Source organism: Coregonus lavaretus (genome assembly GCF_964263955.1).
Source record: "Coregonus lavaretus genome assembly, chromosome: 8".
In the NCBI taxonomy this organism is placed as follows: domain Eukaryota; kingdom Metazoa; phylum Chordata; class Actinopteri; order Salmoniformes; family Salmonidae; genus Coregonus; species Coregonus lavaretus.
Window position 1 is genome coordinate 3,283,587 of NC_139995.1, and position 20,079 is coordinate 3,303,665.

At 39.5% G+C, this 20,079-nt stretch overlaps 1 protein-coding gene across 1 annotated transcript in view; it reads right to left on the minus strand.

Moving 5' to 3' along the window:
- LOC311133416 (receptor-type tyrosine-protein phosphatase T-like) overlaps positions 1 to 20,079 on the minus strand; it is a gene marked incomplete at both ends in the record, with an annotated part of 396,537 nt that overhangs the window by 122,452 nt on the left and 254,006 nt on the right. Inside the window, 2 exons of the mRNA XM_084166909.1 lie at positions 5,710 to 5,766; positions 7,177 to 7,213. Coding sequence (XP_084023035.1) covers positions 5,710 to 5,766; positions 7,177 to 7,213 — 94 coding nt within the window. The remainder of the gene's footprint in view (positions 1 to 5,709; positions 5,767 to 7,176; positions 7,214 to 20,079) is intronic.

Sequence of the window (20,079 nt, forward strand, 5' to 3'; positions counted from 1 at the left end):
CCTTGATCCATCATCATAAACATTTTAATCTTTCCATGATTCAATTCTCACTGTGTATTCCTGCACACCCACAGACATGGTTGTTTGTCTAAAAAGAAATATGTAAAGCCTTTTACTTTGGGCTGAGGTAAAAATCAAGTATCAAAAAGAAATTATGACTAAAACCCATGATAATAAAACGTAAGCTCATCCATATAGGGATGGCTTGATTCCACAGCCTGCCACATTAATCCCCTGTAATGCATCTAAATGGAAAGAGCATGTCAAACTTTATTAACAGCGCATCTGTGGGCAGATGGATTACATAAGGGTGGCAGGGATGAGTGACATTGGTGGCAGTGGTGGGATTTGACAGGAAACAGCACTGCATGGGGGGCTATTGTCTGGCAGAACACGCGGCAGCCCTGTGAGAATAGAGCTGCAATGCTGAGTGCCTCGAACGGGATTACAATCTGAGCACTGCAGCATTGGGTCAGATGGACTCAGATGAATGTGATTTATCAGCACTGTAAACAACGCACAATGCTATCGGTACCAAGGCTAGGCGTTGGAACAAAATGTCAATACTAATGTTTGTTTAGGTCAAGGGGACACGCAGTACTTTAAAGGCTTTCAAAGCCATTATCTGGCTTATTTTTTTCCAGTTTGGCTAAAAAGGACATGCCGTACATGTATCTGCTTTGTTTACAATGTATACCACAAATTATGATCAATGTTCTATCAATAACTGAGTGCTTATCCTCAACAAATAGCATTTCAGCTATGAAACAGGCTTCTTTGGACATAAAAACAGGATCGTTTGGGTTGTCCTTGCCACGCATGTGTTGACAGAAACATGATATCTATTTGCTTTATTTTTCTTTATCTATCTTTCTCTAAGCAAAGCCCATCGGTACAGATCATACTAGATATAGGCCTGGTCAAATATTGGGAAATAGACCACCTTCTATCATTTTGCAGTGAATTCTGGAATTTGTGGCCCCTACAATTGACAGGCCAAAATTGCACCCATTACACCAAGATGCTTGAGGCACTACTGGGTGATTTGAAAAGTCATAGTCAATCGATCAAAACTAAATAATATTTTTAGCAAAAAAATGTATCTTTAAATTACAATCTGTAGACACTATGAGAATAGAAAGGTTCAGAACTTTTGAGAAACATCACAGCACAGTTTAAAAATACATGGCAAATAGAAATCCAATATGGATGGTGTTAAGAGATAGATGGGAGAGGTTGAATTGAGCTGAAGGGTGGGACTAATAACAACAAGATAACTAATGGAAAATATACTGTGTAAAATGTATATAGGTTCAGAACTTTTGTGAAACAGCACAGTAAAAAATATATGGCAAATAGAAATCAAACTGGATGGACATCAGAAATTGATGGGAGAGGTTGAGGGTAGAGGAAGGACTAAAAACAAACTAAATATAACTATTGTAAAATAGATTGTGTCCGTAAAATGTATATAGTATGTACACTACCAGTCAAACGTTTGGACACAACCTACTCATTCCAGGGTTTTTCTTTATTTTTACTATTTTCTACATTGTAGAATACTAGTCAAGACATCAAAACTATGAAATAACACATATGGAATCAAGTAGAAACCACAAAAGTGTTAAACAAAACCAAATATATTTTATATTCTTTGTCTTTTTTTACAAAGCAAATACAATTTGATTTGAATTTTGATTTGATCACAAAGTAGTTGCCTAGTCACTTTACCCCTACACCTACAGTCGTGGTCAAAAGTTTTGAGAATGACACAAATATAAATGTTAACAAAGTCTGCTACCTCAGTTTTTATGATGGCAATTTACATATACTCCAGAATGTTATGAAGAGTGATCAGATGAATTGCAATTAATTGCAAAGTCCCTCTTTGCCATGAAAATGAACTTAATTCCAAAAAAACATTTGCACTGCATTTCAGCCCTGCCACAAAAGGACCAGCTGCCATCATGTCAGTGATTCTCTTGTTAACACAGGTGAGGTTGTTGACGAGGACAAGGATGGAGATCACTCTGTCATGCTGATTGAGTTTGAATAACAGACTGGAAGCTTTAAAAGGAGGTTGATGCTTGAAATCACTGTTATTCCTCTGTTAACCATGGTTACCTGCAAGGAAACACGTGCCGTCATCATTGCTTTGCACAAAAAGGGCTTCACAGGCAAGGATATAGCTGCTAGTACGATTGCACCTAAATCAACCATTTATCGTATCATCAAGAACTTCAAGGAGAGAGTTTCAATTGTTGTGAAGAAGGCTTCAGGGCGCCCAAGAAAGTCCAGCAAGCGCTAGGACCGTCTCTTAAAGTTGATTCAGCTGCGGTATCGGGGCACCACCAGTGCAGAGCTTGCACAGCAATGGAAGCAGGCAGGTGTGAGTGCATCTGCACACACAGTGAGGCGAAGACTTTTGGAGGATGGCCTGGTGTCAATAAGGGCAGCGAGGAAGCCACTTCTCTTCAGGGAAAACATCAGGGACAGACTGATATTCTGCAAAAGGTACAGGGATTGGACTGCTGAGGACTGGGGTAAAGTCATTTTCTCTGATGAATCCCCTTTCCGATTGTTTGGGGCATCCGGAAAACACCTTGTCCGGAGAAGACAAGGTGAGCGCTACCATCAGTCCTGTGTCATGCCAACAGTAAAGCATCCTGAGACCATTTATGTGTGGGGTTGCTTCTCAGCCAAGGGAGTGGGCTCACTCACAATTTTGCCTAAGAACACATCCATGAATAAAGAATGGTATCAACACATCCTCCGAGAGCAACTTCTCCCAACCATCCAAGAACAGTTTGGTGACAAACAATGCCTTTTCCAGAATGATGGAGCACCTTGCCATATGGCAAAAGTGATAACTAAGTGGCTCGGGGAACAAAACGTCGACATTTTGGGTCCATGGCCAGGAAACTCCCCAGACATTAATCCCATTGAGAACTTGTGGTCAATCCTCAAGAGGCAGGTGGACAAATAAAACCCCACAAATTCTGACAAACTCCAAGCATTGATTATGCAAGAATGGGCTGCCATCAGTCAGGATGTGGCCCAGAAGTTAATTGACAGCATGCCAGGGCGGATTGCAGAGGTCTTGAAAAAGAAGGGTCGACCCTACAAATATTGACTCTTTGCATAAACTTAATGTAATTGTCAATAAAAGCCTTTGACACTTATGGAATGCTTGTAATTATACTTCAGTATACCATAGTAACATATCTAAAAACACTGAAACAGCAAACTTTGTGAAGACCAATACTTGTGTCATTCTCAAAACTTTTGACCACAACTGTATATGTACATATCTACCTCAATTACCTCATAACCCTGCACATCAACTCAGTACTGGTACCCCGTGTATATAGCCAAGTTATCGTTACTCATTGTGTATTTATTCCTTGTGTTATTATTTGTATACATTTTTCTCTCTGCATTGTTGGGAAGGGCCTGTAGCATTTCACTGTTAGTCTACACCTGTCTTTTATGAAGCATGAGACAAATAATATTAGATGTTATTTTATTTGACAAAGGTCCCCCAGAGAACGTACCCTTGGGACCATCACGGGACGTCCTAATATGGGATATCTGCATTCAAGGTTGCTATGATATTAGGAAATCAGGACCTGCTTAGACAAAACAATTGTAACAGTAGAGCAAAGGATGAAATATATGGTAAAATGAATGTCTGCAGTATTGACATTATAATGAGTATATGATGCATGGAAGGCTATGTCATAAATATATTAAAGTGTGTATTCTTATTTACATTTAAGTAGTTCTGTTCTTGTGCTGTACTTGTCTATTAATGTTATGTATTATGTCATGCTTTATGTTTTGTGTGGACCCCAGGAAGAGTAGCTGCTGCTTTAGCAGTAGCTAATGGGGATCCTAATAAAATACTAAATACTAATGACTAGTAAAATTAAAGTCCTGAGAACGTCCACGCAGGTCCTGACATGGTCCTCAGTGATGTCTTGGTAACTTACAAGGAACTAGAAAAAGGTCTCCTGAGAACGTTCCCTTGGGACCATCATGCAACCTCCCCTTGACCATCATGAAACGTCCCCTTGTGGTCATTGAATGTCCAATGGATAACATCCTATCAGAACCAAATAGGAACCTTTTATTTTCCCTAGACACCAGAAAGTGATTTCCAGCAACCATTTTCCGATTTAAGTCAGGGCCATTGAACAGTTTGTCACTGCACATCAAGGTAGATGGAAATTCATCGAAGTGTATAAGGGCAAATTTAGCATGACACCTCACAATGTCTACCGACTAGACACCAGGTTGGGCTGTCTGCATACACTATACATGGTCAGACTTCCCTTCAAGATCTCCATATACCGAGGCAAAGCTCCGATGCTAAGGAAAGCAACACCAAACACAGTGCCATAAAGCAACACATATATAAATGGGCACCACCTCCATCGGAGAAAACAGCATTTCCTCTGAATCAAGAGCAAGCAAGCTGTACTCTGTGATAAGGTTTGGAGTTATGGAGAGGGGAGAGGTGGGGGAGGAGGTATTGTACCTCATCCTTTTGAAGTCTACACAAGGCAAGCAACTCATATTTCATCATAACACAGCATGACACAAGCAGCCAACACTCTACATACACAATCTCTATGGTACATCTGTAAATCTGTATGGTACATCTAAATGGTAATTGACGTTCACAGACAATATATGGATGAACAAGGTTAGAACTTGATTCCTTGTGGAATATGGCATAGATGTGTAGAAATGAGGTGTATAAACATTACAACAACAGGTCATTGGTCTCTATCTAGCCAGACAGGAGAGTAGCCACCTCTCTGACTGGTATGATGTTCCATTCAGGGGGTTAGCGCACGGGTGACAAACAGTGAGTAAATGCAGACTCAACTTGGAAAGGAAGGGAGGGGGTTGACATAATGTCTCTAGTAATTGGATGTTTTGCTCAGAGACATATTACAGCTTATCTTGACTCATCCCTATTAACTGTTGGTTAAGGGCTGTAAGTAAGCATTTCGCTGTAATGTCTGCACCTGTATTCGGCGCATGTGCCCAATAAAATGTGATTTGATTTGATTTGATTTATTGTAAAGCAAGAATTATACTCTTTGCGTTCCTTGCAGTAAGTCAGACCTAAAGATTTGAAAATAAAGTTCACATATTGCAAATCTTTTGCATGATATCTGAATAACTTAATTTACGGTCTTGCTTTACAGTTATAGTGAACAATTGTTGCATATGGCACTTGGATGATAAAAAAGTATCAAATAATGTTCTTGCCACAAGAACAGACAAATAACAATCATAAAGAGATCGTGGTAGATGATCTCTTTATGTCTATATCTGTTTTTCTACCAAATGTATAACGGGATTATAGATACATATTCAATACAGCCTAAAAGCTTAATAAATCCATGAGCAAAACTACAAGACAACTATCGGTCAAAAAAAATATCAGGGATTGTCAAATAAACAAACGATGACAATAGTAAGAGGGACATACATATTTAGGGCAACAAGCTACAGTAGTCTCAATGGAATCAATGACAGCCAGCTACACTTTTGTGGACCAGACATGCAAACAAATACATTAAAATGAGGAAAGAGAGAAAATAAAAATATAAACAGAAGGAGGAGGAGGAAACAACCAAAGTAATGTATATAAAATAACAGAAGAAAGAAATCTGTCTATCGAGCAATAATCACCTTCACTGGGAATGACAAGAATGTACGGCGTGGTATTTTGTCCCCTACCTATTACCACTAAGAACAAGGTTTATAGTTCCCGGTCAGCATGCATGAGAGAAAAAAGAAACAAAGAAAATGTTTCTAAAAAAAGACGCCTTCATCGTTTCAATTGCACATTTAGTACAGTAGTAGGAAAAAATGCAAGTAATATTGCTAAAACACTTTGAAGAAAACTATGGGCAGTATGATTATACAGTATATATAGATGGTTGAATATATTAGTTTTAACAAGCGTTTGATAGCTTCCATTAACGGAAAAAGGCAAAGTAGTAGAAGTGTTTCTAATAGCATGTTCGGATCTATAAATCTATTTCAGAGGAATATTTTAGAGGTTTGATTCTCAGTGCATGTGAATGGGACATTGGAATTGAGTTAGAATATGAATATATAGAATATTATATATATTCTATAATATATATAGAATATGGTATTAACCGTTGATTCTGACTGGAAGAAGGAAAAAAGGAGATGGAGTAAAAAATGAAAAATAACACAACATATGTTTGAACTTTGTGGCAGTTTCGATCCAAAATTGGACCTCTAAACTTTTATGGTGTCCATATTAGGACAGCCTCAATCTCAGCAACATTTCCTTGGTTTAGCGAACAAGAAGCTCAAGAAACACAAATTCCATTTTAACAATTATTAATATTAGATTCTATACAGTATAAAACTATAAAATGCATTCACATTGAAATAATCAAGCCGTGTATTTGTACTTGAACAGAAGAAGGGCCATAAAGTTTAAAAAGCATGTATTTTCCAAAGCAGACACGCAATCAGTGTGTCTACAAGTGTAGACTCCAATCACAGTAAAGAGCTCAATTCATAATGGGAGGATGGCAAGAGAAAAGAAAGGAAAGGATAGAGCCCACTGATGATGGTAAATGTTTGCCACAGACAAAAAAATAAACGGGAAAATCAATAACTACATAGGAAGACTATCGTCAATGCACAAATGTATGTATGTCTAAAAAGATTAGCAGCAACTTAAAAAGAAAATCAGAGGGAAATCAAACAGAAGAATGAAATGGTATGAAATGGGTGAACCGTTTTAGTTTTTTTCACCATCCATTACATTAATGGAGGTTGTCCTTCGATACTACTGATCCTTAATGTGTTCTTTTATAAAGATGGTTCGTAGAAAATAAAATAGTGGAATGGAGAGTAAAAGAAAAGCTGCACAGAATCTTGGACTGTATAGACCGAAAGCATGCAGGTTCAACACTGAAAATATTGTGGGGCTTGTGGTCACTTATACCTTTAAAATAGGGAAAGTCTACTTCTATGCAGGTGTACATGTATCACGCTCAATACAATTAGCATTCATTGGGCCGAGTTGTTGTTAAACATGTATCTGTCTGATTTCATTGCATCAAGTAATTTACTTCCTACGCATGGAAAATATAAGAAGAGTTCTCATACCTTTAGTAGCGAGTCTCACACAGTTGATTTTGGTTTCCTGAGAAGACAGAGAGACAGAGATAGTTGTTCAATTATATTGTCCCAACACAGTGATTTCCATCACTCTTGTCATGTTCCACTGGATTTGGGACTGAAATATATCAAGACGGCACAAGAGAAGAATGGGAACGGGGAAGGGGTTCAGAAATACAGACATTTCAGTCATAGTACTGCGTACACTTCAAAAAGACTGCTGACCCCTAAAGCAGTAAGGGCATTTGTGCTCCAAATGGCATCCACAAGGTCAGTTGTGGGTCTCATGTTCCCTCATAGTTCTCAGGACGTCACTGAGGACCATGTCAGGACCTTTTTAGGACGTTCTCAGGACTTTCATTTTTCATTTTAGGACGTCTTGTGATGGTCCCTCTGGGAACGTTCTCTAGGGGACCCTGGAGGTTTTGTCCAGTTCACAGTTTGTCCAGAGGACGTTTTTAGGACGTTCTTGGGACATGGTTTCATGGTCCCCTGGAAGTTTTTGTCTAGTTCCTGGTTTGTCCTGGGGACGTCATCTGATGGTCTCAAATAAATGTTCTCCCCAGGGCACGTGGTCCATCAAGGCCCTGATTGGTGAACCACTGATCTATTCACAGCTCTTTGTCTTTTGGCAATGGAAGGGACACCCACACACACAAACAGAGCTTTTAACAGTGTTTTTAACTTACATATTTGACACAATATGCAGTGGTGTAAAATACTTACAAATAATTTAAAGTACTACTTAAGTAGTTTTTCTGGGTATCTTTATGTTACTGTACTACTTATATTTTTGACACCTTTAACTTTTACTTCACTACAGTCCTAAAGAAAATAATGTACTTTTTACTCCATACATTTTCCCTGACACCCAAAAGTACTCGTTACATATTCAGTGCTTAGCAGGACATGAAAATTGTCAATTTCACGCACTTATCAAGAGAACATCCCTGGTCATCCCTACTGCCACTGATCTGGCGGACTTACTAAACACACATGCTTTGTTTGTAAATGATGTCTGAGTGTTGGAGCTGGCTATCCGTAATTGTTCTGTTTTATTTTTTTGATGGTGCCATCTGGTTTGATTAATATAAGGAATTTTAAATTATTTATAATTTACTTTTGATGCTTAAGTATATTTGAGCAATTACATTTACTTTCGATACTTAAGTATATATCAAACCAAATACTTTTTGACTTTTACTCAAGTAGTATTTTACTGGGTGAATTTCACTTTTACTCAAATATGACAATTGGGTACTTTTCCCATCACTGACAATTTGACATACATTTATTCATACAGTAATTATTATTTAACATCCAAATGAGGAGTTTAGTTACCCCAGCAACAATTATCTTGGCAAATCATCTTTCACTGCAAATGGCCATGTTAAATAACCTTTGAGGAAATCATCCCAGCAAACAGGGGACGTCCTGAGGACATTCAGCAACTTTCCCATTAGGTCCCTTAAGTGTTTTGGCATGACATTATCCCTCTGACGTTCTGGGATTTGAACTCACAACCTCTTGGTTCATGACATTCCAATGATCCTGCTAAACCACAATTTTTTAAAATCAATTACTGATTTCCCCTGTAGGCCTATTCCTACACTTGGCATTGCAAAGTAAATCTCAGCTCTGTTAAAAATACACTCAATAATAACTATTATATTTATCATAGTGATTCAGCAGTAACATTAAAACAGAATAATATGCCCCACCAACATTAAACAACTACACTAAAAACCCAAAACTCAAATTGCTGAAATAAGTAAATGAAATCAATGAAAAAATTGTCAGATTAACTGATAATTAAAATATCAGTGCAGATGGCAATCTTTTGTGCAAATATGTATTATAGGTAATGAATGTGTAGGGGACTTCTGAAATTCTACCGACTTTGTTGTCCAGCAGAAAGATCAGCATACCCCAAATCCAGAGGTTGTAAATTCAAATACCAGGTGGGGTCATATTGAAAAATGTGTACTAAGTGATCATGTCAAATGTAATGTCATTGTTTAGAGATTTGTACACTATTTTAGCTGAACGGCGTACCACTTAACTTAAAACCCCGATATCATTTCAGTACTTTAATTATAATGGTTTTGTACCTGGGACAATCTGGTGAGCTTCGGGGGATCATGACACAACGTCCCAAGAACTTCCTAAACACGTCCTTGGGGACGTCCCTGGGACAAACCGTGAACTAGACATAACCTCTAGGGGATCATGACACTGACTGAGTGTTCTAGAACAAGACAGACCCAATGTAAGACTGTCAAACATAACAATCACACTACTGAGCTAACTCTTCCACAGCTCCTTTTCTATTTTTTCCCCTTGTTTTTCTCCTTTTCCTGCGCTGCAGAGGAAACTCAACAGATTGAACAGCGGCGAGGAGAAACGAGCAGACAGACAGAAGAGAGGAGAGGTGACCAGTGCAAGGCTATATACAGCCCCTTACTCCAAGGTTTGTCAGGCAGGCAGACGAGGCTTAAATAACAGGAGTGCATCACTTAAACAAAGTGACAGCTTTTGCCCCTCTAGTTCAATAAGGCAGTGACAAACTGTCAAGGACTTTTTTAGGCTGATACCGTAAAGGCTCGCAGAAAAGGAAAACATATGTCACTCCGGGCAGTCCAATCCATTATGTGACCGATTCACTGAGTTTGAGTGACAAGCCTCCCTCTGGATTAGGAAAAATTATTAAACCAAATATGACAGGCATTAGACAATTCACTTTTTCGATAATCACATTGATAAAAAAAAATCCTCTGTCACTATTATATCTCGTGTTCACATTTTATCAGTCAGCTAAGGCTATGTGGAATTGGCATATTATAAAATGATGTGTGAATTCATAAGTCTTTGTTATCTCTCATACTACCAACATATTTTACATACATGGATTACCAACTGGGGTCATTTTGAAACTATTGGAAAAAGCAACAATCATAGCAAAATATCGACTTAATTATCATCCAAACATCATTAGACATTTAAATAATGTTTTCTGAAATAAAAAATAATCAAAACAGACTGCTGTTTTAGCAAAATTACAGTTAATTACAGTTAAATACAGTAAAATTAAAATTACTGTGAAACGAAAACAATTTTAAAATCCCTTAAAGAGGGACTGCCCCTACAAATCTACTAACCCTTTGAAAACATTTATTCTAGTGTCAAAATTAACTACAAAGTGTAAACAGGATAAATTTGGTACCTCAGTGCCTCACAACGAGTAAATGAAGGTTGGGTTTGGGTTACAAATATGTCAAATATCCATGCCCCCTTTTGCCCAAACACGGTATGACAATGGCCCTATAAAGGCCAAGCTCCACGTGCAAATCATCCTCTTTGAGACCGAGTGAAAAGTCTTTCACGGATTTTCCATTCATTATCGTATTCAGTATAGTTATAGTAGTAGCATAGTATCCACTAGAATCTAGTTAGATTATTATTGGCGTTAGTGTAGTAGTAGTAGTAGTAGTAGTAGTAGTAGTAGTAGTAGTAGTAGTAGTAGTAGTAATAGTAGTAGTTGGCAGTGTTAGCCGTGACCATGCCTTCGGGTTCGAAAATGCATGCTAGGATGCACAGCTATCTAAGGACCCTACCATATGCAATAGGTGATTGGAATTCGTCAGTACCCGAGTCAGCACAAGTAACGCTAGCTTTGTTTGCAATGCAGATTTTGCTCGGGAATGTTTTTCCAACTTCAACCAAGTGGAAATGGGCTTCCATACCAAGATGACCCTAACTGCGAAAGCAGTTCCAACAATCTTGCTAGATGGTCAGATGGCATCCAACGCTACCACCTCTGCTGGCTGTCAACGGTCATACCCACGACCAGTGGTGGTGAGTATAGCTAGACACTGCTGGTTATGTATCTGGCTATGTATATTTTGATAACTTATCATTATCACTATAATGCTAGCGAAGCAGGCTAGCTGACCTTAGCTAGCTACCTAACTAGCTAGTTAGCTACCTAGTTAACGTTAGTTGGCTACATCAATACATCTTGGATTTAGTTCGGAAACATGTTAACATTTCAAAAGGAGGAACATAATTAGTAGGAAAACCTTTTGACATACACTTGTGGCCATACCACACTGAACAAGCAGGGTCCGGACTGAATAGTACTTGGATGGGAGACCGCCTGGGAATACCAAAATCAAATGACATTGTTTTGGTCGCATACAAATATTTACCAGATGTTTTTGCGGGTGTAGCGAAAAGCTTGTTTATATACACTACCAGTCAGAAGTTTTGACACTTTTTGACATTGTAGAAAAATAGTGAAGACATAAAACATTTCAAATAACACATATGGAATCATGTAGTAACCAAAGAAGTGTTAAACAAATCAAAATATATTTTATATTTGAGATACTTCAAATAGCCACCCTTTGCCATGATGTCAGATTTGCACACTCTTGGCATTCTCTCAACCAGCTTCACCTGGAATGCTTTTCCAACAGTCTTGAAGGAGTTCCCATATATATATATATATATATATATATATATATATATATATATATATATATATATATATATATATATATATATATATATATATATATATATATATATACAGTGGGGAGAACAAGTATTTGATACACTGCCGCTTTTGCAGGTTTTCCTACTTACAAAGCATGTAGAGGTCTGTAATTTTTATCATAGGTACACTTCAACATTGAGAGACGGAATCTGGAAATGTTGTATGTTATTGCATGACATAAGTATTTGATACATCAGAAAAGTAGAACTTAATATTTGGTACAGAAACCTTTGTTTTCAATTAGAGAGATCATACGTTTCCTGTAGGTCTTGACCAGGTTTGCACACACTGCAGCAGGGATTTTGGTCCACTCCTCTATACAGACCTTCTCCAGATCCTTCAGGTTTCGGGGCTGTCGCTGGGCAATACGGACTTTCAGCTCCCTCCAAAGATTTTCTATTGGGTTCAGGTCTGGAGACTGGCTAGGCCACTCCAGGACCTTGAGATGCTTCTTACAGAGCCACTCCTTAGTTGCCCTGGCTGTGTGTTTCGGGTCGTTGTCATGCTGGAAGACCCAGCCACGACCCAGCTTCAATGCTCTTACTGAGGGAAAGAGGTTGTTGGCCAAGATCTCGCGATACATGGCCCCATCCATCCTCCCCTCAATACGGTGAAGTCGTCCTGTCCCCTTTGCAGAAAAGCATCCCCAAAGAATGATGTTTCCACCTCCATGCTTCACAGTTGGGATGGTGTTCTTGGGGTTGTACTCATCCTTCTTCTTCCTCCAAACACGGCGAGTGGAGTTTAGACCAAAATGCTCTATTTTTGTCTCATGAGACCACATGACCTTCTCCCATTCCTCCTCTGGATCATCCAGATGGTCATTGGCAAACTTCAGTCGGGCCTGGACATGCGCTGGCTTGAGCGGGAGGACCTTGTTTGCGCTGCAGGATTTTAATCCATGACGGCGTAGTCTGTTACTAATGGTTTTCTTTGAGACTGTGGTCCCAGCTCTCTTCAGGTCATTGACCAGGTCCTGCCGTGTAGTTCTGGGCTGATCCCTCACCTTCCTCATGATCATTGATGCCCCACAAGGTGAGATCTTGCATGGAGCCCCAGACCGAGGGTGATTGACCGTCATCTTGAACTTCTTCCATTTTCTAATAATTGTGCCAACAGTTGTTGCCTTCTCACCAAGCTGCTTGCCTATTGTCCTGTAGCTCATCCCAGCCTTGTGCAGGTCTACAGTTTTATCCCTGATGTCCTTACACAGCTCTCTGGTCTTGGCCATTGTGGAGAGGTTGGAGTCTGTTTGATTGAGTGTGTGGACAGGTGTCTTTTATACAGGTAAAGAGTTCAAACAGGTGCAGTTAATACAGGTAATGAGTGGAGAACAGGAGGGCTTCTTAAAGAAAAACTAACAGGTCTGTGAGAGCTGGAATTCTTACTGGTTGGTAGGTGATCAAATACTTATGTCATGCAATAAAAAATATATATATATGTATGTATGTGTGAAGAATGTATAGACAATACAGACAGTATATGGATAGAATATTTAGAATATCTGAAGAATAGTATATGTACAGCAATAGTAAAATAGGGTAGGCCTTGACTAAAATACATTCAGACCCCTTGACTTTTTCCACATTTCATTACATTACAGCCTTATTCTAAAATGGATTAAATTAATGATTGTCCTTATCAATCTACACACAATACCCCATAATGACAAAGCGAAAACAGGCTTTTATAAATATTTGCAAATGTCTATATTTTTTTTAATTTACATTAATATTCAGACCCTTTGCTAAGAGACTCGAAATTGAGCTCAGGTGCATCCTGTTTCCATTGATAATCCTTGAGATGTTTCTACAACTTGATTGGAATCTACCTGTGGTAAATTCAATTAATTGGACATGATTTGGAAAGGAACACACCTGTCTATATAAGCTCCCACAGTTGACAGTGCATGTCAGAACAGAAACCAAGCCATGAGGTCGAATAAATTATCCGTAGAGTTCCGAGATAGGATTGTGTCGACGCACAGATCTGGGGAAGGATTCCAAAACATTTCTGCAGCATTTGAAGGTCCCCAAGAACACAGTGGCCTCCATCATTCTTAAAAGGAAGACGTTTGGAACCACCAAGACTCTTTCTAGAGCTGGCCAAGCAGCCAAACTGAGCAATCGGGGGAGAAGGGCCTTGGTCAGGGAGATGACCAAGAACCCAATGGTCACTCTGACAGAGCTCCGGTGTTCCTATGTGAAGATGGGAGAACCTTCTAGAAGGGCAACCATTTCTGCAGCACTCCACCAATCAGTCCTTTATGGTCGAGTGGCCAGATGGAAGCCACTCCTCAGTAAAAGGCACATGACAGCCAGCTTGAAGTTCAACAAAAGGCACCTAAAGGACTCTCAGACCATGAGAAACAAGATGCTCTGGTCTGATCAAACCAACATTGAACTCTTTGGCCTGAATGCCAAGCGTCACGTCTGGAGGAAACCTGGCACCATCCCTACGGTAAAGCATGGTGGTGGCAACATCATGCTGTGGGGATGTTTTTCAGTGGCAGGGACTGGGAGACTTGTCAGGATTGAGGGAAATATGAGAGATCCTTGTTTAAAACCTGCTCCAGAGCGCTCAGGACCTCAGACTGGGGTGACGGTTTACTTTCCAACAGGACAACAACCCTAAGCACACAGCCAAGACATCACAGGACTGGCTTTGGGACAAGTCTCTGAATGTCTTGAGTGGCCCAGCCAGAGCCCAGACTTGAATCCAATCGAACATCTCTGTAGAGACTTGAAAATAGCTGTGCAGTAATGCTCCCCATCCAACCTGATAGAGCTTGTGAGGATCTGCAGAGAAGAATGGGAGATTTTGACACACCACTCTCAATAACACAAGACAAGATGGCGTACTGAACACAGTGGTTCAAATTACCTCAATATAAAAATGTAATATTCAATATCAGTAAGTTAGACTAAATATTAGCACTTCATACACTTGTGGGTAATAACATTCAATCTGGATAATAACACAAAACAAATCATAAGGCTAGAGAAATGTATCGACAAATATTACAACAACAAGCAACACTAGAACATGATGGAGGGTAAACATGGAGAATCAATCTCCAAGAGAACGCGTCTCCTCGACGGAGACAGATGATTTATGCTTTTCACCACTTGGACTGGTAAGTGAGGAAAGCGATCTGTTGAAGTCGATAAATGACAATATGGGCATACTACAATTAGTCAGTAAGTATGTAAAGGAGTTGAAGGCAAGCCTTGAAATGAGTGATGAAAAAGCTGCGATAATGGAGAAAGATACAAAATGCTAAAAGAGAGAAGCCTTACTAGACATAAATACTAGATCTATGAGAGAAAATCTAGTACTTACGGGTATCCAAGAAAAAGGAGAGAATCCAGAAAAAATTGTGAAGGACTTCTTACAGCGCTTCAAATCCCACTCGATGCTGTCGATAAAATCCTACTTGAACGTGTACACCGTTTCGGACAAAGAGGACAGAGATATCAGCGTCCAATTGTTGCCAAATTTGCTTTAAGGATAAAGTAATGGTTAAAAGCTTAGGTAAAAGACTTGCTGGCACAAAAATAGGCATGAATGATCAGTTCCCGAGGGAGATTGCAGATTAAAAGGGAAGCGCGTTGCTCTCGTAGTCGATAAACTGTATATTGACAACCAAATGTTCCGCAACACAAAGACTACTCCATGGCTATTCTGAAAGTTCTAATAGAGGAGTCGAATAATGGAACACCCAATACTAGCCATGGTAGGGATCGTAATAATAAAACACATTTATAGTATTTTATAAAGGGATAAGACGGCATTAGAAGAAAGGATAACTAGCAAAATAATGCATCTTCAAATATACCTAATTAGAACACAAAAGTACTCAATCAACATAGTGGAGATAAAAACATAGCAAACAGAAGACATAGAAGGCACAGTATGTGGGTATGTATGGATATATTGTGATGGAAGGTGTGGTGTGCGTTTTTTAGGTTTGGAAAAGTGTGGCGTTAAGTGAGTGAGAAAGGAAATGGTTGCATATCCCAGAACCAATGTGTGTCTGTCAGCAGGGGTTGTGAGAGAGAGCTTTAAATTTTGTGCAGATAAGGGATATACATTTTACAATAAAGTATACATCTAATTTATTTTTTATTGTCCTATCATGATGGAACGGTCTCCAACCCTATACCCTAGACATCCACCTGAGCGACCCATACACCAAAGAGAAGTCTCTATCTGTTTTATGGGCCTGCTGTAAGTTGCCAATATGCAGCCAAAACAGAAAGATAAATGCAGTCAGAGACCTAGAGCAGCACCGCCCCCTGAAGATTCTGAGCCTGCCTGGCAGGGTTGGTTCTACAAAGCCAGAGCCCCCTGATGGGAGAGCATAATATACAAGGAAATTCTCAAAGCTGCTAATGAGAATCTTGACGACCTTGTACAGTGGGGGAAAAAAGTATTTAGTCAGCCACCAATTGTGCAAGTTCTCCCACTTAAAAAGATGAGAGAGGCCTGTAATTTTCATCATAGGTACACGTCAACTATGACAGACAAATTGAGAATTCTTTTTCCAGAAAATCACATTGTAGGATTTTTTATGAATTTATTTGCAAATTATGGTGGAAAATAAGTATTTGGTCACCTACAAACAAGCAAGATTTCTGGCTCTCACAGACCTGTAACTTCTTCTTTAAGAGGCTCCTCTGTCCTCCACTCGTTACCTGTATTAATGGCACCTGTTTGAACTTGTTATCAGTATAAAAGACACCTGTCCACAACCTCAAACAGTCACACTCCAAACTCCACTATGGCCAAGACCAAAGAGCTGTCAAAGGACACCATAAACAAAATTGTAGACCTACACCAGGCTGGGAAGACTGAATCTGCAATAGGTAAGCAGCTTGGTTTGAAGAAATCAATTGTTGGAGCAATTATTAGGAAATGGAAGACATACAAGACCACTGATAGTCTCCCTCGATCTGGGGCTCCACGCAAGATCTCACCCCGTGGGGTCAAAATGATCACAAGAACGGTGAGCAAAAAGCCCAGAACCAGAAGGGGGGACCTAGTGAATGACCTGCAGAGAGATGGGACCAAAGTAACAAAGCTTACCATCAGTAACACACTACCTGGAGTGGCCTAGCCAGTCTCCAGATCTCAACCCCATAGAAAATCTTTGGAGGGAGTTGAAAGTCAGTGTTGCCCAGCGACAGCCCCAAAACATCACTGCTCTAGAGGAGATCTGCATGGAGGAATGGGCCCAAATACCAGCAACAGTGTGTGAAAACCGTGTGAAGACTTACAGAAAACGTTTGACCTGTGTCATTGCCAACAAAGGGTATATAACAAAGTATTGAGAAACTTTTGTTATTGACCAAATACTTATTTTCCACCATAATTTGCAAATAAATTCATTAAAAATCCTACAATGTGATTTTCTGGATTTTTTTTCCTCATTTTGTCTGTCATAGTTGACGTGTACCTATGATGCAAATTACAGGCCTCTCTCATCTTTTTAAGTGGGAGAACTTGCACAATTGGTGGCTGACTAAATACTTTTTCCCCACTGTACCTAGCCGGTAATGATTCCGGTGGAGTATCCCCACCCAGTTAGTGGCAGTGCTGGCAAGACTGGCTGCAGCAACCCATAGGGAGGGGGCCACACTCAGACAATCATAGAGGGAGTATATTATTGTGGCCCTAGTGGCACAAAATAATCAAAGGTCTGACTGCACAGAGATGCTTGGGAAAATGGTTACAACAGGGGACCAGAGTGTTTGTGTCTCAGGTGAAGAGGGTGGATCTGATCTTCATCACCTAGGACTTGACATAGATTAAATAGATTAATCAAATCTCACATTGTTGTCAATTTTTGCTCAATCTTGCATGCTTTCTCAAACAGCTGTAACTGTATATGCATTTGTAAATTAGGCCCTTTCTTGTGTTGGGCTCTGGGATGTAACAACCGTTGAGTAACAGCCATTGAGTATGTGAGCTTATGGTTGATTGTGGAGGAAAGGGGTTGAGTGTGTAAGAGTGTGTGTGTGTGGGTGTGTGTGTATCCCACATCTGTTGCAAGGGGGTAAGAATATTAGGGAGAATATAGGATGAACCACAATAATTGTTTGCTAAAATAATAATTGCTTGACAAAAATGTAATGTAATAGAATGTCAATCCGGGTTATAGGTAACAATCCTTTGCATGAACTGCTGACAATGATGGAAATGAAGATATGCAAGATACAGTGGGGAAAAAAAGTATTTAGTCAGCCACCAATTGTGCAAGTTCTCCCACTTAAAAAGATGAGAGAGGCCTGTAATTTTCATCATAGGTACACGTCAACTATGACAGACACAATTAGGAAAAAAAATGCAGAAAATCACATTGTAGGATTTTTAATGAATTTATTTGCAAATTATGGTGGAAAATAAGTATTTGGTCAATAACAAAAGTTACTCAATACTTTGTTATATACCCTTTGTTGGCAATGACACAGGTCAAACGTTTTCTGTAAGTCTTCACAAGGTTTTCACACACTGTTGCTGGTATTTTGGCCCATTCCTCCATGCAGATCTCCTCTAGAGCAGTGATGTTTTGGGGCTGTCGCTGGGCAACACAGACTTTCAACTCCCTCCAAAGATTTTCTATGGGGTTGAGATCTGGAGACTGGCTAGGCCACTCCAGGACCTTGAAATGCTTCTTACGAAGCCACTCCTTCGTTGCCCGGGCGGTGTGTTTGGGATCATTGTCATGCTGAAAGACCCAGCCACGTTTCATCTTCAATGCCCTTGCTGATGGAAGGAGGTTTTCACTCAAAATCTCACGATACATGGCCCATTCATTCTTTCCTTTACACGGATCAGTCGTCCTGGTCCCTTTGCAGAAAAACAGCCCCAAAGCATGATGTTTCCACCCCCATGCTTCACAGTAGGTATGGTGTTCTTTGGATGCAACTCAGCATTCTTTGTCCTCCAAACACGACGAGTTGAGTTTTTACCAAAAAGTTATATTTTGGTTTCATCTGACCATATGACATTCTCCCAATCCTCTTCTGGATCATCCAAATGCACTCTAGCAATCTTCAGACGGGCCTGGACATGTACTGGCTTAAGCAGGGGGACACGTCTTGCACTGCAGGATTTGAGTCCCTGGCGGCGTAGTGTGTTACTGATGGTAGGCTTTGTTACTTTGGTCCCAGCTCTCTGCAGGTCATTCACTAGGTCCCCCCGTGTGGTTCTGGGATTTTTGCTCACCGTTCTTGTGATCATTTTGACCCCACGGGGTGAGATCTTGCGTGGAGCCCCAGATCGAGGGAAATTATCAGTGGTCTTGTATGTCTTCCATTTCCTAATAATTGCTCCCACAGTTGATTTCTTCAAACCAAGCTGCTTACCTATTGCAGATTCAGTCTTCCCAGCCTGATGCAGGTCTACAATTTTGTTTCTGGTGTCCTTTGACAGCTCTTTGGTCTTGGCCATAGTGGAGTTTGGAGTGTGACTGTTTGAGGTTGTGGACAGGTGTCTTTTATACTGATAACAAGTTCAAACAGGTGCCATTAATACAGGTAACGAGTGGAGGACAGAGGAGCCTCTTAAAGAAGAAGTTACAGGTATGTGAGAGCCAGAAATGTTGCTTGTTTGTAGGTGACCAAATACTTATTTTCCACCATAATTTGCAAATAAATTCATTAAAAATCCTACAATGTGATTTTCTGGATTTTTTTTTCTCAATTTGTCTGTCATAGTTGACGTGTACCTATGATGAAAACTACAGGCCTCTCTCATCTTTTTAAGTGGGAGAACTTGCACAATTGGTGGCTGACTAAATACTTTTTTTCCCCACTGTATATGAGAAAAAAATATTCCATTTTATTTTGAACGGCAAGCCAGACAAAATTAAACGGGCCTATTTATATAATGTATATGAATTCGGAGGACATAAATTATTAAATATTGAAGCATTAGACCTATCACAAAAAGCTTCAGTCATACAAAAGTTATACTTAAATCAGAACTGGTTCTCTAGAAAATTAGTAAGATTGTCTCACCCAATGTTCAAGAATGGCCTTTTTCCCTTTATTCAGATTACAACCACTCACTTTCAGTTATTTGAAAAGGAAATAATCTCCCAGATAGCACTATTTCTAAAACAAGCGATAGAAAGTTGGTTGCAATTTCAATTTAATCCTCCAGAAATGACAGAACAAATAATGCAACAAATTTTGTGGTTAAACTCAAATATACTAATTGACAAAAAACCTTTTTCTTTTGACAAAATGTTTAAAAAAGGTATAATCTTTGTAAATGATATCATCGGTAGGACTGGTGGAGTTATGTCACACATGCAGCTAACAAAA